The sequence below is a fragment of the Magnolia sinica genome, chromosome 12, assembly GCF_029962835.1.
Source record: "Magnolia sinica isolate HGM2019 chromosome 12, MsV1, whole genome shotgun sequence".
NCBI classification, from domain to species: Eukaryota; Viridiplantae; Streptophyta; class Magnoliopsida; order Magnoliales; family Magnoliaceae; genus Magnolia; species Magnolia sinica.
Window position 1 is genome coordinate 14,268,320 of NC_080584.1, and position 18,621 is coordinate 14,286,940.

The 18,621-nt window shown below is 37.8% G+C and overlaps 1 protein-coding gene across 1 annotated transcript in view; it reads right to left on the reverse strand.

The window, feature by feature from the left end:
* Positions 1–76: 76 nt before the first annotated feature.
* LOC131219951 (uncharacterized) overlaps positions 77–18,621 on the reverse strand; it is a 34,808-nt gene continuing 16,263 nt past the window's right edge. The window contains exons 14-18 of the mRNA XM_058214933.1: positions 17,381–17,429; positions 17,161–17,258; positions 3,106–3,368; positions 1,403–2,211; positions 77–416 (exon numbers count right to left, since the gene is read on the reverse strand). Coding sequence (XP_058070916.1) covers positions 271–416; positions 1,403–2,211; positions 3,106–3,368; positions 17,161–17,258; positions 17,381–17,429 — 1,365 coding nt within the window. The 3' untranslated portion in view covers positions 77–270. The remainder of the gene's footprint in view (positions 417–1,402; positions 2,212–3,105; positions 3,369–17,160; positions 17,259–17,380; positions 17,430–18,621) is intronic.

An 18,621-nucleotide genomic window follows, 5' to 3' on the forward strand; every position in this document is an offset into this window, starting at 1 on the left:
GGCCAGGAAATAGTTCCCTCCAAATCCCCTCCGGATTCAAATCCCAAACATACAACACACGAGAGAGAGAGAGAGAGAGAGAGAGAGAGAGGTATAGAAACCATTGCTGCATCTGAACGTATGAACAGCATGCATGCATCAAATGTAACTAAAAGGAATTCCGAGAGAGAGAGAGAGAGAGAGAGAGAGAGAGAACATAGTTGCATCTGAACTTATGAACAACACCTATGCATCAAATGTAACGAAAAAGAATACCAAAATGGCCATCACTTAATTGACGTTGGCACCATCCTCACTGCTTGAATCCGAGTCGTCCCTGCTCATAGAATCCGAGTCGTCCCTCATAAAATCCAAGTCGTCCCTGCTAATAGAATCCCAGCCGAGTCTCTCCGCACTTTCATCAGGAACGGTGGGATCTACCAGTAACACATGAAACACGTAGTGAGAAAAGAGCATGTGGTTCAGCACAAGTGTGTGCACCCGCCAATCCAACGGGTCAGAACCACTCTGGCCCATTTCAGCTGGCAATCTACTTCATAAAAATAATTAAAAAACCAGAGAAAACTAACAACTATCTATCACTGTCCTGTTGTTTAGTGTCATAGTTCAAAAACCCAACAACTTGAACGGATATCCAGTCTGTTCAGGTTGACTCGAACACTCAACTCGACTTGATATTTAAGGGACCATGACGAGCTTTTATGACCATTACAGAGCAGTTTAGGGCCATTTTCTCAGAAGGGACATTACAGACCTGTACTTACCTTTTTTAAATACCATGGATCTGAGTAATATTAGATATTTAAAATGCTGTGTTACAAAGAGTAGACTTATACAATGACAACAATGATAGATATTTACCCTTTATTTGTTGAAAAAACATGCTCACTCATCGAGTGACTCAGTTTGAAATGACCGAGTTGATGAGATGACTCAACAAGTCTCACTGAGTCAGAACACTCAACAAAACAGTTATCCATTTTTACAGGGTTCTGACGGTGAGTGAGCTTGTTAGGTGGCCGTTCAGGGCCCATTTGGATACCACCAAATAAGTTACTTTTTCTTCTTACGGTAAGTTGATTTATTATCAATTATAAGTAGCTTTTCGATTTATAGTTACTTAATCACTTCAATTAATGAGTAGAAATCAAGATAAGCTACTTAAGGCATAAGTAGCTTTTCTTAAGCAACTTAAGATCCAAACGCCCATTCAATGTTCAAACCAACCTGACCATCTAGTTTGGTCCAGGCCTTGAAACTCGGCTGTTCTTGAATAATTCAATAATTCACAAGATTATTCAAGAACTTTCTTTTTCTGAAATATTCATGGCCAATTCATACTCTTTTAAAAAGTTAGAGAATCTAGCAAAACTATTCACAAGAGAAGTGTAGAGATCCATACCACTTGTATCTTTCTCACATGCCTTCAAAAGCAATTCAAGCTTTGCATCAATAATCTGCTCAATGTCCTCTTCTGGGCATTGTTCCAAAGGACCCAAGTTCCCCATTGAAGTCGGAAATGGATAAACGGACTGATATCGGATCCCGGTATCATTCTGGATTGCAGTAGTTATCAGTTTTGCTGGATAAACAGTTCCCGGTGTCTGCATTTCATCTGTCAGTTTCAATGGAGTCTGATAAGGCGAATGTTGTGGTCCAGGTAGTGGGCCTCTCCCATCATCAGTGCCTGAGGAATCAGATCTGTTGCAGGTTTGGGTTTCGCTTTTAGCTGGGGAGCTGCTTGAGGGAGGGAAGTCGTCGTTCGGATTAACAGAAGCATCACATTTGAATCGTACGATCTTCTTGCCTTGCGTGGTTGCTATTGGAAGCTCAGGAGTAACTGTAAGTGAGTCATCGCTGCTATTTGAAAGAGCAGGCACCTCCAACGAGGCAGGAGACTCAAGAGTAACTGTAGAAGAGGCATCGCTGCTATTTGAATGAGCAGGCACATCCAACGGTGAGGCAGGAGACTCATGAGTAACTGTAGATGAGGCATCGCTGCTATTTGAATGAGCAGGCACATCCAACGGTGAGGCAGGAGACTCATGAGTAACTGTAGGTGAGGCATTGCTGCTATTTGAATGAGCAGGCATCTCCGAAGGTGAGGCAGGAGACTCAGAACTAGCAAATGCACTGCCTCTGAGGGAGTCAATACGGTTCGTCTGATTCTGCCTCTGCACTTCAGTTGTAGGGCTTTCGAATACGTCGAAACTGCCAGAAATGGGCTTTGGATTTGAATTAGAGCGGGTCGAGACAAGTAGATATAAAGATCTCAAGATGTGTAAATAGGAAAACTGTAAGTGTTTTGCTGAGTGCAAGCACACCTCTACACTAAAAGGCTTGAATGGTGGGTCCACAGGATCTGATGATATCTACACGATCTTAGGGACCTTTGCACAACACCGAAGATGGACAACCTACATCCAGCAGTCCGCCTAACTACTGTGGGAGAGGAAGGGATCTAATCACCCCTCTGATCCTACGGTTAAGATGGCCTTCAAACACAATTAATAATTTAGATCATCTAGAGGCGGGCTTGATGGACAAATGGGTATAATTCCTCCATCCCTATCTCTCTGGGAAATTCTCTCAATAGGGATTGCCTTTAACTTGGGTATGCCTCCCTTTTTATTAAGGTCATGAGGATATGGGAGTTTGGATGCAAAAGGCTTTTCTTTATGACATCTGATCTCTCCCTTAACAGTCTTCTTCCTCCTATTTAAAATTCAAACTTCAAATTCTGATAGAAAATTGAAGAGGGATATCGGAGCGAAAACTCTGTGGGACCCACCCACTAGTGGTTGCCCACAGGCCCATGTCCAACATACATGTGGCCGCATGTGCCAACCAGGCAATATGTGTGAGATATCTGAGCTGTGATTCAGAAGATAACCTGGCACATAGGCCAGTGCACTCACCAGGCAGGAGACACGTATAGAATTGCCCATGGTCAAGATTCAACGTGGCCCGCCTGATGAGTTGGAACACCTCATTTTTGGGAGGTCATATACATGGCAGGGTCCACATGATGTGCAGTCTAGATTAGTGCACAAGTAAGATGTGTGTGGGCTTATCAGAACTCCAATCAGAAGGAAACCAATTTACCTGCTAGAGTTAAGCTCTGGAAAATCTGAATTTTCAGACATCAGCGGCATTCCTGGTTCTTCATGAAATTGAGCAGGGGAAGTGGGGACCTGATCAGGTTGCTCCTCCAAGTTGAGTTTCATGCCAGATGTACCAGTAAACAAGGAATGGAATTTGGAAGCTGTATCATCTCCATCATCGGGGGTAGCTTCCATTGTCTTGGATGCTTTCTGTATCTCAGAAGTAGTTTCTAGTAAGGAGCAGCTTAACTCAAGGAGTTCAGCCTGGTAAAATTCATAACCAATGGAATGGAATTTTCTTAACCAATGGAATGGAATTTTCTTTCAGGGATGAGTTAATTGGACAACAATGCGTATTATGATCAAATCATTAATTTATTAAAGGAATGCCATGGAGACCTGCTCTTTGGAAACATGCCCAAGCTGCTTGCACCATCTGCCTCACCACGTAATGATCAGAGATTATTGCTGTCGAGTTAGAAATTTCAATGTGGCCCATCTATTGTGGGACCTTTTGAATGAACTGTCTGGATCATCACAATGGTGGGACCTTTTGAATGAACTGATTATCAGTGTGTGGTTAGAATGGTTCTTGTCATCATCATCTAAGCCTTTGTCCCATTTAATTGGGGCTGGCTATATGAATCCTGTTCCACCATTCCACTCTATTCTACAGTCTTTCTAAAAATGACATAAACAGGTATCTCTCATTTCAATGTATCCATGAGATGCTAGGATTGAGCAACCATGTAACAAAGGTTAAAGCTTATCAGGGAGGGCATATGCATGGTGAAAGTGTGTGGGTAGAGTTATCTGAAGAAAAGGCTGCCTCTGGCCATTGTGTTCCATGTGTTTGGTGATTGATGAGTTGGAAGGGGATTAGATGCATGTGGGGGCAAGATATAGAGTTAGGTTTCTGGAAGATCTTTTCTCGGGAGGAATTGAGTTTGTACAATGTTTCCAAACAGATACATGATTCTGCCTCAGGGAAGTTGTTAAAAGACAGAAAAGTGTGAAACCCAGAGTTGACAAAATATGATCACTAAAGCATGTAGCAGCCTGTCTCGAAACAGACCCTACGGCAGTAGAAAAGTAACTTATTTCAGATAAGTAAGTTTGGTTTATGATTAGTTATAAGCAACTTTTTTACTTAAAAGTACTTAATCACTTCAGTTAATTTTTTTAGCTTTTCTACTTTTCGTGAGTTGCTGAAGAGAGGCATAGGAGAGACCAAAGAGAGGAGAAGCTGATAAGTAGGTTGTTTACCAAACATACTTACGTTCTTGATAAGTAGAAGCTAAGATAAGTTACTTGTGGCATAAGTAACTTATCTTAAGCAACTTACAATCCAAATGGGCCCTTAATGACCAATACATGTCATGTGAGTTTTGACCGATTTAGTGATGTCTCACTGATATATACAAAAAATAGAGCAGTATATTTTTCTCAAAATACCAATATATATTAGCCGATATTTTGAACCATGACAGGGTAAGAAGCATATCCCATAGAATGGCTTGGATTAGAGAGTATGGAGTTGGGATTATCTTTTCTAGTAAGTTGTTCTTCCAGGTGATTCCATTATGGATAAGACCGAATGGTTCTTTGCAAGCAAAGAACATGGCATAGTAGGCTTCTTAGTAGGTTTAGCCACAATGAATTTTTTGTTCCTATTCCACAGGATCATGTCATCTAAGCCTTATCCCAACTAATTGGGATCAGCTACCCATAGTTTTGAAAAACGATTACTTTACAGCTGCATTGGCAATTATGTAGCCTTATAAATCACCTCCATTATGCAATACAGGGCTGAACCAGTCTGTATGAGAAAAATAAAAGGTTGAATGGGCCAGTTTTGGCACCGTTATGGGGCAGACATGGCTGTTACTCCCCATTTTGATTTTTTTTTCAATCTTTCTCCAATTCATCCACTTCTTTCTTCGTCTCAACCATGATGAAAGCTTATTAAACTAGATCAAGGCCTATTTTGAAGATCAAGAACAAGATTTGAGTGATATTCGATGAACATTGATGCAAAATGGACCATTTTGGAAAATATTGGAAGAAGAGGTAAGCTATCACTTTTTCTTCTTCTTCTTTTTTCATTTTTCCTTCTTTTTGTTGTATTTATATGTAACAGGCCCTAATCCACCATATCATGCTTGGTTTGTGTTCGATTGGGGCCTATCATAGTGACTTTTAGATTTCAGCAAGTCAAGCTGACACTGCTTGACAAATAGCATTCTTACCAAATAATGGCACTTTACACCATTAAATACAAGTCCAAAACACAAAAGCTACATATTTGGGATCCTTCCAATTTTTTAGAAAAATTCAATATTTTTTGGGAATTTTGAAGCAGAAAAAGGGACCGATACAGCCCCCGTATCGAATTCGCCAAAAGGCTAGTCGGTACCAATACTCGAAACATTGCAGCTACCCTGTTTTGCCATTCCACTCTATCAAGGACCAACCTCAGTTAAATTTATAAGTCATCAAATATTTTCTTACTACCTTCTCCACATCCTTGTAGACCTTCTCTAGCCTTCTAGATCCGTCCTACTTGAACCAACTCACTCATAATAAGTGTAATTCTTGGTCCCTGTTGCACATGGCCAAATTTCCGCATCTCATATCCTATCGGTGCTACCACTCTCTCGTCTCAGCATCCTCATTTCAACTACACTCATTGATGGGGACATCAGAGGACTTACTCGGATGTACTAGAGACGGAGACGACCATCCACATTAGCACAACTTTCATTGTGGATAGGAGACAAGTTACAAATGGGGCCCGCCAGGCCATTTTGAAGACCCCACCCTGGGACGATGCTTGTGGGTTGCTTAAGAGATCATTTTAGTTATAGGATTTCTATTTCATGTCGATCCGACTATTAGATCTTGTCGAGTAGGTCATCGGGCCACCAGATCTTTTATATCTGGGCTCCTCGAACTATGATCTTGCTTTGTTTATGGTTTTTGTTATTTTTAGGAGTTATTTGATGGTTAAGATTGATAATATATGTTTTAATTTTCTTATTTTGGATGATGGGCCACTTTACCTAAGTGAGTGGCATAATTATAATTATGTTGAATTTTAATTCCGAATTTTTTAATTATGAAACCACAAGAGGAGTGGAGTTTAAACTTAATGGAGATTTGAGAAGAAAAAAAGAAGAGGAGCTCTCTTGTGTGAAGAAATTTTCCTTACTATTTTCTAGGGAACCATCCCTTCCAATTAAATTGTGGAAGGGTAGAAGCTTGTTTGGTAGTAGATTCCCCAAGGTATTCTTCGTCTTGCATCCTTCGTCTTTCTTCTTAAAGGTATTATTCTTCTTCTCTTGTCTTCCTCTTTTCCCTTCCCATTACAACCTTCTAAACCCTAGATCTTCAATTTCCTATTTTTCCTAATTTCTAAAAACCCTAATTCCAAAATCCCCAATTCTCATGAACCCTAACTTTCCTAATTTCAGATTTTCCTCATTCCTAACCCTAATCATGAAATCTACAAATCCGTCTATTGAGTGTGGAACGTACCTATGCTAAATTGGAAGTTCTGTCCTTCCATCAATCTTAGTTTTAATCGATTTATGTGATTTCTTAGCATGCGAGCATGTGATTTAGGTTAAATCATATTTTATTTCCTATTATTTACTCTTAATTACTTGGTGGATTAGCATCTTTTGTTAATTGAATTACTTTATGGACTCTTTCATAATCTCCACGTTGTATGCTAGCCTTAAATCATGTGTCCTACATCAAATTTGGTATCAGAGACCATAGGTTTAGCATAGGATTTTTGTGTTGCATCTAGGTTAATGTCACATCTAGGGTTAGTAGAGCATTCATTGCATATAGGATCATATTGCTGAATTTTTGTTGGAGTATCCTATTACTGAATTTTCAACTAGCGTTTTCCCTTATACCATTGCTTAAATTTCAGCATAGTAATGTCAAGTTGTCACATTGCTGAATTTTTAGTTTGTAATTTTCATATTACACTTTTGCTAAATTTTCAGTTTGGCACAGTTGGATTGCTATCTTGCTGAATTTTTTCAACATAAGATTTAAGGATAGCGACTTGCTGAATTTTCTGGTTAGTGTGTCTAGCATGATCTCTAAGTTAGTACTATCGTTGTCATCACATTATCCTAGGACCTAGGGTTTCCTTTAGAGTATCTTTGTGTATGCCCACTCGTTCAGGACATGGTTTTAGCCTACACCCCACTATGAATCTAGAGCAGATTGACGAGACCCTTAACGTTATCAACAACCGTCTAATGGCTATTGAAGTGCACAATTAGACCACCACAACTCAATTGACCGTGATCAATGCGCGTGTCAATCGGCTTGAAGCCTCCCTTCAGGAAAACCCCGACACTCAAGAACATGTCCAATCACAAGTCAGGGATCAAGTTGAGACTGTACCACTTGCAATTATTAGCCGCGCCTTAAGCCAAATTGTAGAAAGTGATGATTGGTGTAGGGATTCAATTTTCCACACTTATGCCAAGTGTGGTGGCAAAAATTGCAAGGTGATTATTGATAGTGGCAGTTGCATCAATGTGGTATCTACTCGCACCGTGGACCGCTTAGGTATGGTAGTTGTTCCTCACCCTTAGCCCTATCGAGTCTCATGGGTTGATGCATCTTCAATTTTGATTTTTCAACGTTGTCCTATTCCCATCCAATTTTGTTCCTATACGGACACATTGTGGTGTGATGTTTTGCCTATGGATAGAGGCCACATCATTTTGGCAGGCCTTGGTTGTATGACATGGACGTAACACTATTCGGTCGCTCGAATATCTGTTCGTTTATGTATGGAGGCAAAAGGATTGTCTTGAAGTCTCTCCCGCCCAAAAGCATCCCTAAAAAGGAGGATGTCAAGACATGTGGTCCTGAAGATGTGACGAAACTCCAGCTTGAGTCTCTTCCTATAGTTAATACTGAGTCTGAAAGAGAGACTAAAACTGATTTGACATTGTATGCACACATGGCAAGTGAGGTCACACCTAAGATTATTATGGAGTTGCCACCTGAGGTTACACCCAAGGTTAGTGTAGAGTTACCATCTGAGGTGAGTTCGGTATTGGAGGAGTCCAGTGTTGTTATTTCAGAGGACATACCGGATGAGCTTATACCCATGCGAGACATTCACACATTAACTCTACCAAACCTTCATCATGATCAAATGAGTCTTGGGGAGGACGTGGATTGGAAAGACAAGTAAATTAGCCTAAGACCCCTATAGATTGCATACCCATGTCTATGTTCCATAGGCCTTCAGAGTTTGGACATGCATCTACACAACATACGCATGACTTGCATGTGGAGATTAGAAAAAGAAGCAATATAAGTAATGAAACATACAAAATGATTGCTAACTCACACCATAGGTTTAAAGAGTTTGTTATGGGTGATAAAGTCATGATTAAAATATGCCTAAAAAGGTTTCCACAGAGAACCATAAAAAATTATAAGCCCATAGCGCTGGACCATATAAAATCTTGAAAAGACTAGGTTTGAATGCTTACTTGATAAATCTTCCACTTAACATGGGTATCAGTTCCACATTTAATGTGGAAGATCTTGTACCGTTTCATGGACATTCCCCTAACCCTCAATTAATTTTGATGATGATGCCCCTGACCTGTCCGAAAATCCATGGCCATTACCTGACCCCTCTTCTCAACCTATACCATCCGTACCATCCATACCTATGAGAAGAGAGTAGATGAAAAATATCTTAGATAAAGAAGTGGTTTCCACACGACATGGCGGTTACTAGGAGTACTTTGTCAAGTGGAAGGGCAAACCAAAATCAAACAGTACGTGAATCATAGAGGCAGAGCTTCAGCGACGAGACCTGGATCTCCTCCAGCATCACCGCAGCTTTATTTCGCCAGAGGTGAAATCTCCGCAGCCGAGGGGAATTAATGGGGACATCAAAGGACTTACTCAGATGTACCAGAGATGGAGACGACCACCCACATTAGCGCAACTTTCTTTATGGATGAGAGACGAGTTCCAAATGGGGCCCGTCAGGCCATTTTAAAGACCCGACATGCATTGGACGTGCATCAGGAAGACCCCACCTTGGGATGATGCCTGTGGCTACTTAGGAGATCATTTTGGTCATAGGATGTCTATTTCGTGTCGATCCGACCGTTGGATCTTGTCGATCAAGCCATTGGGCCACCAGATCTTTTATATCTGAGCCCCTTGGACTATGATCTTGCTTTGTTTATGGTTTTTGTTATTTTTAGGAGTTATTTGATGGTTGAGATTGATAATATATGTTTTAGTTTTCTTATTTTGGATGATGGGTCACTTTACGTAAGTGAGTGGCATAGTTGTAATTATGCTGAATTTTAATTCTGAATTTTTTAATTATAAAACCATAAGGGGAGTGGAGTTCCAACCCTAGTGGAGATTTGAGAAGAAAAAAAGAAGAGAGGAGCTCTCTTGTATGAAGGAATTTTCCTCATTGTTTTCTAGGGTTTTAAAAATAAAAAATAATAAAATAAAATAAACCCTCCCTTCCAATTAAAGTCTGGAAGGGTAGAAGCTTGTTTAGTGGTGGATTCCCCAAGGTATTCTTTGTTTTACATCCTTCCTCTTTCTTCTTCGAAAGTTATTATTCTTCTTCTCTTGTCTTGCTCTTTTCCCTTCCCATTGCAACCTTCTAAACCCTAGATATTCAATTTCCTATTTTTTCAAATTTCTAAAAACCCTAATTTCAAAATCCCCAATTCTCATGAACCCTGATTTTCCTAATTTCAAATTTTTCTCATTCCTAACCCCAATTATAAAACCTACAAATCCGTCTATTGAGTGTGGAACGTGCTTATGCTAAATTGGAAGTTTTATCCTTCCATCGGTCTTAATTTTAATCGGTTTATGTGATTTCTTAGCACGCGGGCATGTGTTTTAGGTTAAATCAAATTTTATTTCCTATTGTTTACTCTTAATTACTTAGTGGATTAACATCTTTTGTTAATTGAATTACTTTATAGACTCTTTCATAATCTTCACGTTGCATGCTAGCATTAAATCATGTGTCCCGCATCACTCATCCTAAGAAAAATGTTGTTTATTGTGTTCCTTTTCAACAAGATGAGAAAAAACTAGTAGGGAAAGATCTCAAAAGTCATCAATTGGCATAATAGAACGATATGCCCAATCAGTATAGACGCAGTAGTGAGGTAGAAAGAAGCCAGGGTTGAATTGTAGCCAATTAATGGGTGAATGCAACATCAAATACAACAAATGGTTGTATGGCGAGTTCTCCTAGGGGACTAGGAGAACACCTGAACTGCCTAAAAACATGATTTAAATGGATACTGCTTGGATGAGTGGTTGTTAATAATTCAATTCCACAATTAGTGGTACCATCACAAAATAAAAGGAGCTTTCTGTTACAGTAAGGCCTTAGAGATGAGATTTTGAGCACATCACTGACAGGAAAACGTGGCCATGCTAAGATCTAGTGACTTCAAGAAAATCCTCAAGTCGCCCAAGATCCTATATGCTGAACTGCAATGTAAGCATCACTGGAGAGAAAGCTAGTCCAGAGATAATACCATGAAGTCATTGACATATACAGTAAGGGCTCATTTGGACACATCTCCTGCAAAAGGTTTTCAGCAAATCCCTTTTTTTCTCGGTCAACACTTTTGTTTACTTGCCAAAGACCACTCCAAATGCTTTTCGGCAAGTGGGATTTTTAGCACCCATTTCGACAAGTTGTGGGGTGGGGGAGACAAGACGAGGTTTTGCATAAGTGCATCCAAATGCACAAGGCAAAATAGATTTGCTATGTAGCATATAGCTCATGAAAATAGGTTAATTCACGTATAGTCTATGCTATATGCTAATTTTGCATACACTGCACACTACATAGCCTATGGTACATGCTATATAGCTCACACTACAAGTTATTTTTTAGTAAAACATTAAAATCCATTGATGATTTCAGTGATTTGTTACATTTTTCATTTTTAAAAATAAAAACTAGATAATTTTTTTAATGATTTTAGTAAAATATTATAAGCAATAATATTAAATCAGTTAGGTTGCTCCTTCAAGTTATTTTTTTTTTTTTTAAAGATTTTAGTAAAATATTAGAAGTAATAATATTAAATCAGTTAGGTTGCTCTTTCTTTACTTTTATACTTGATCTTTGCTTATTTTTCCTATTATTTTAGGCTGTGTTTAGTTGCACCAAATATCATTAAATTTCATTAGTCATTTCATTAGTAATAGACTAATTTAGTGCAAAACATCATGAAATTTTATGATATTTGGTGCAACCGAGCACAACCTTAACTAAAAATCTAGAAGTACATGCTATGCAACTTAAGCCTCACACTTTAAAGGGGCGAACGCTATACTACATGCTATTCAATATTTAAAACACAGTAGTAACACATGGTTCCCAACTTGTAAGCTAACCAAAGACGGGCATTGATTGTTTTTTATAATCACAATCCCCTGCTGTAAGAGGTTTCTCAGAAAAAGAAATTACAATTGCCAGTCATTACAATAATCAGGCATTGCAATACCTGGTAATTGAAATATCCAGGGCATCTAAATGCCCCCAATTCAAAAGGCTGCTAAAGGAAAATGGCTTTGCAAAGCTCCAAAAGAGTCCTACATAATAGTTGCATGAATTGTGAATAGAAGTGGCAACAAATCCAGATATGGGAAAACGCAAACATTTATTCTAAAATTTTGGTTAGCAAAAGCAACTAAGAAGTGGGAGCATGGGTCTAAAGTCTGAAGCATGATTGAAGTGGGGTAACGATCCAAACTAAATGAGGATTTTTTTTTTCGCCTAATGAATATCCTAAGTACAATAAAGGAAAATGGGAGGAAGAAATGGCTTTGCAAAGCTCCAAAAGAGTCCTACATAATAGTTGCATAAATTGGAAATAACAACAATAACAAATTCATATACGGTAAGAAGCAAGCATATGTTCCAAAATGTTGGTTAGCAAAAACAACTAAGAAGCGGCAGCATGGTTCTGAAGAATAAAGCATGATTGAAGTGGGGTAACAGTCCAAACTAAATGAGATATATATATATATATATATATATTCACTTAATGATTTTCCTAAGTACGATAAAGGAAACTGGGAGGAAAATGGCTTTGCAAAGCTCCAAAAGAGTTCTACATAATAGTTGCATGAATTGTGAAAAGAACGAACAAGCAAGAAGCGGGAGAGTGGCTCTAAAGTCTGAAGCGTGATTGAAGTGGGAGCAATAACTAGACAAAAGGTTTATGTACCTAAAATCCCGCAACATGTACATTCTCTTTAAAATGGAACCGAATAAGAAAAGAGAGATCACAAAAAATAATAATAATAATAATAATAATAAATAAATAAATAAATAATTATGGAGCCATGGGTGTGTATAAGAGTTTAGTGACCACCTTGTCAAGTCAAAATAATTAGTAAGTTAGAAGAACAAAAAAAAAAATTAAGGACAAAAAAGAAGAAGAAGAAGATTTGTTGGGGTCATTGCCAACCACATTAACAAGTTAGAAATTACCATTTTCAAGTAATGGGCAAATTGAGTTGGCAACAACACACCATCCTGATTCCTCATCAACTCACTAGACTTTTAAACAACAAATAAACTCTTGGCATGCACTTATCACGTATAACATAACAAAGAATGTAAAGGCACATGAGCTTATCTCAAAAGATGCGCAAAAACTTTGTCAATTAAGATTTCTCATGATATGTGGCATTGAGGGTGCATAGTGGAAAGCCAAGATGTCAATGTCTTCTTCCCAAGAATAGTCCCTGAATCCAGAAGGAGAGAGAAAGCTCTAAAAATGAGAGATAAAATTGATTTATTATTAATCAAAAGTCTGTTTGAAAAGCCCTTGCATGACTTATAGCCCTAAACCCTAAATATGTAACTTTCCCAAAATAGTAAAACTTTCCTAAAATAGTTAACTTAATAAACATGGTAAATAACTTCTAAACTGACGCGAACTCTTTACCATGACTTAAATAAGGACTTTAAGCTGTTAACCTTAAAATACCCTAAAAAGAGCACACACAAATAACTCACTAAAATTAGTAAAATTTAACTTAAAACTCAAAATTAACCCTTAAAACAACCATATTTTGGAAAACCATGTAGAAGCCAATGGGAACTCGTCAATAGCTTTCTAATGACATATTATAGGCATGAAATGGAAAATTGATCACAAAACTATGGTCATCGAAAGCTAGACACTTGGATTGAACTTTCTAGCCCAATTTCTTTTGACCCTACCTGTCCAAGTGATTGTCCTTGACTTTTTCCTACATCAGACCCTCCACTTGAAAAATTAAACTCGTCCCGAAGTTTATAGTAGTGGTAACCCATTGTGATGACCCTCCTTATAGCACATCTTCTTTGTCTTTAGGAACAATTGATGGTGAACCCCTACAAGTCGTATTGAAATAATATAATTTCGATGGAACTTTAGCAAACGAAACTTTTTTTTTTTTTGACGATCCTTCGCATCTGGGGTGTCAACTTCCAGCTCTTCTGTAACAATAGATTTGTGATTGGTCACTCCCAATAAACATTGACCAGCCACGCTGTAATTGTTCTCACTACCAACCATCGATCTATGCAGTTCAGTTGTTGTGTAGAAAGTAGAAGGGTGACAATATGCTTAAAGCTTGACATAATGATCATGAAAGTACCGACCTCAGCCATCAAGTCATCTGTATCCGCTAATCCATCAACCTTTTGTGTTAGGCAACTCATCAACTGATCGTCTAATTTAATTGGAATTTTTTTCCCATTCAACCATAAATTCATTAATTAATCTATTCGTGGATCCATCAAGTAATTCGACAATAGATTCATCAAGAGGCACTCTTCTTCTTTAAGATCTGATTATCCAGAAAGCATCCCACTCTCCATATGGTCATAGCCTATGATGTGTCATGGGTGTTGTACCTATTAGACCCCAAACTAGCTGACTACGAGGCCCTTCGACGGCCATGGGCTGTTTGTTGCTGCAAATATGTTCATGATCAATGGCCTCAATCAAACAATCAATCTTTGTTTGTATCTCTTGATTTAAAAAATCGAATTCCTGATAAAATGCCACAAACTCCACACTCATCAATGCTTAATTCCCTAGAGCATCATCGGTAGGATTGTTGCTACCCAATCGAGCAGTAGAAGCAATGAATCTAAAGAAAAACCTTACTCTGATACCAACTAGCATAGTGGGTGTGTCGCAGAAAGGATAGAGAAATCTCTAAAAACAAGAGATAAAATTGATATATAAGGTCTCAAGTCCAACCAGTTGAACCACAAGTTACAATGCACCCAGCGGATGACTTCCACTTTTCATGTGCTAGCAACATCCATCCGCCAGTAGGTTGGCCCCATCACAGGGATTGCCTTATGTAAAAATTAGCCACAACCACAAAAAGAGCAGGCCAACCTTCTATTATGCTATTTATCATTGGCTAGACATTGTTTCCTATGGTGTAACACACCCGATGAGTAGGGCTAATTTTTCCACCGGGTAATCCTCATGGTGGGCCCAATCTATTGGAAGGGTTAGATGTCGAATTCACTTAATAGGTTGGAAATTATCTACTGGGTGGACCGTAACTTTTGGTCTACTTGCTTGGATTTGCAACCTTCTCAAATTGATATTATAGATGAAAAATCTGTTTACAAAGCCCTTTTGACTTATATAATCCCTAAACCCTAAACTTGTAACTTTCCCGAAATAGTAAATCCTTTCCTAATATAGTAAACTTATTAACAATTTTAAACGACTTTTAAATTGACTCAAACTCTTTCCCATAACGTAAACAACGACATTAAACTATTACATGACTCTTAACTCCAAATACCCTAGTAATTAAAATAAATAAATAAATAAACATAACATACAAAAAACAAGTAAATTTTAAATTAAAACTTAAACTCAACCCCTAAAACGGCCTTATTTAGGAAAACAATTCAGGGACCAATGGCCTTTGTCATTGCCTAGGATGTAGAACTCAATGAAAGTTCTCCATCGACATCTTATATGTGCGAAAATGATAACTAATCACAATGTTATTGTTGTCAGAAGCTATAATGTGCACTAGACCCGTGGATCGAACTTTCTAACCAGATTTCTTTCGATCCTAACCGTCCATGTGATTGTCCTTGACTTTGTCCTACATCAGTAAGTCATTACACTGCAGTCATGGCTGTAAATATCACTAGAAACCAAGTTGAATCAGTTTTGTTTGATGATAAAATAAATCAAGCATCCAAAATGTACGTGTCTGCCTAGTAGTACAAGTTACAGCCTTCTGAGATCAATATTTAAAACCATGACCGTAATCATAGGATTACTCAACAAATAACAATAAGTTACCAGAGGCTGTAGCATTCCTCCCAACTCCTAATGTCAACCTAGTGAAAGTCAATAATGAATTTGCATTATTGTAAAGTCAATGCTGACTTTATTCTTTAGGTAGCACGACTCAAAAAGGAAAAAAAGAAAATTAAAATCATACATTAAGAATGGCATGAGTAGTTTCTTGCATTCCAAAATGCCAAGTATAGAAATACAATTACTCATCCTCGTTTCCATGATATTAATGTTCTACAGGATTCACTAGCCAATCAAGCAGACTCCAATTTTTTATCACTAGGAGCATGGTTTCAGTCTCTGTATTGGAACATGAACAGGCACAGGCAGCTCCTATGTATGTATCGAATGACATGCACATTGTGCATCCTATTGCTATAAACCATTGGCAATTTAGTGTTATAAAAGCCATACATGTAGACATCAAATCATATAAGGCCCACATCTGAATGTTGACCGTTTTAAGCCATGACTCGCAAACAACAGAAATCACTATATATATATATATAGTATTGCTTCATATAAGAACAATTCAACAAATACCGAACTTATATAAACAAAACAATTTCCTTACTAAAAATTACACTAAACCGCCATCATCGAGAACACAAACTATGAGCATAAAAATGCATACACCTCAACCTTGAGCACCACCATATCGGAGTTGCCTCCGTCAATGTTATTGACTTCAGATTGTGAAGAATTTTCGGAGCATAAAAATGCACACACCATAAAAATGCACACACCCCATTGAAGACAACTCTGTGCTCTTTAGAAAGATATATCAAATTACTCAATTGTGATTTTGTAAAATTTCTTCGTATGGGTAAAAACAATAATAATTACAATGAACTATTTGCGTAAAATTTTGAGATTAAACCATAAGTGACCTTCGTGTACATGTAAAGATGCAGGCTCATTTTCCAATAGGAAAGTGACCTGACAAATAAGATACAACTATGAAATTTTACATACAAATGAACAGGGAAAATCATGTGTCATTTGGATGAGATTCAGACCACTCATCAGATGGTGCATACCAGGGGGTGTGTGGAGCAGATGGGAAACATTTAACTAGAATGGTCATCCAGTCAAATGATTAGGATTGCCTAATCATTTACATTTTTGAACTATGGACCTTGAATGGCACACAAACACCTGGTGAGTAGTTTCTTGAATTCCAAAGTGCAAGTATAGAAATACAATTATTCATCCTTGTTTCCATGATATCAATGTTCTACAGGATTAACTAGCCAATCAAGCAGACTCCAATTCTTTTATCACTAGGAGCATGGTTTAAGTCTCTGTATTGGAACATGTACAGGCACAGGCAGCTCCTATGTATGTATCAAATGACATGCACATTGTATCATCCTAATGTTGTAAACTAAGGACAATTTAGTGTTACATACATGCAGATGTCAAAAAATATTAGGCCCACATTTGAATGTGGACCAGTACTTGGTCTTAAGCCATGACTAGCAGCCAACTGAAGACAGTATAGTTTATATAAATAGAATCTAAGTGTATTGCTTCATAAATGAACAATTCAAACAAATACAAAACTTCCATAGACAACAATTCCCTTACAAAAAATTACATTAAACTGCCATCATCGAGAACACAAACTAAGAGCATAAAAATTTACACACCTCAACCATGACCACCACCATATCATCATTGTCTCCATCAAAGGTATTGTCTTCAGATTGTGAAGCAATTTCCACATCCTTGAACACAACTCTGTAGTCTTTAGAAAGATATATCCAATTACTCAGCTGTGATTTTCTAAATTTTCTTCATACAGGTAATAACAATAATAATTATAATAAACTGTTCACATAAAATTTAACAACAAGCAAAGAGCCTTACCTTCATGTACATGTAAAGATGCAGGCTCATTTTCTAATAGGAAAGGGACCTGTCAAATAAGATACAAAAATGAAACTATACATATACGTGAATAAAGGAGAACCCTATGTCATTAGGATGAGATTCAGACCACCCATCAGTTGGCGCATACTACGGGGGGGCGTTAGCTCAAAAATCTAGCAGATGGGATAATCCGTACTCATGGCATACAAATAGATGCTAAAAGACCGAGTAATGGTTAACATTTAACCGGAATGGTCATCCCGGTCAAATGGTTAGGATTGCCTGATCATTTCCATTTCTGAACTATGGACCTTGAATTGCATGAACATCTGGTGAGTAGTTTCTCAATTCCAAAGTGCAAGTATGGAAATACAATTTCTCAACCTTGTTTCCATGATATCAATGTTCTAAAGGATGCACTAGCCAATCAAGCAAACTCCAATTCTTTTATCACTGCAAACATGGTTTAAGTCTCTATATTGGAACATGTACAGGCACAGGCAGCTCCTATGTATGTATCATATGCCATGCACATTGCATCATCCTATTGGTGTAAACTATGGACAATTTAGTGTTACATACATGCATACCTCAAATCATATAAGGCCCAAATTTGAATGTTGAACAGTATTTAGTCATAAGCCATGACTAGCAAACAATTGAAAATCACAATATAGTTTATATAAATAGACAATATAGTGGATTGCTCCATATAAATACAAAACTTACATAAACAAAACAGGTCCCTTACTGAAAGTACACCATACCACTATCATCAAGAACACAAACTAGGAGCATAAAAATTTACACACCTCAACCTCGACCACAACCATATCGCCATTGTCTACATTAATGGTATTGTCTCCAGGCTGTGATGCATTTTCTACATCCTTGAACACAACTCTGTGCTCTGTAGAAAGAAATATCCTATTACTCAGCTGTGATTTTGTAAATTTTCTTTAAATGTGTAATAACTAATAACAATAATAATTATAATAAACTGTTTGCATACAATTTAAGATCAAACCATGAGCACTACCTTCATGTACATGTAAAGATGCAGGCTCATTTTCCAATAGGAAAGGGACCTGAAAATAAGATACAAAAATGAAACTTTACATGCATGTGAACAAACGAGAACCATGTGTTCTTTGGATGAGATTTTATTATTATTATTATTATTTCGGGGGGTGGGGGGTGGGGTTTGCATAGCTCAAAATCTAGCAGATGGGATGATC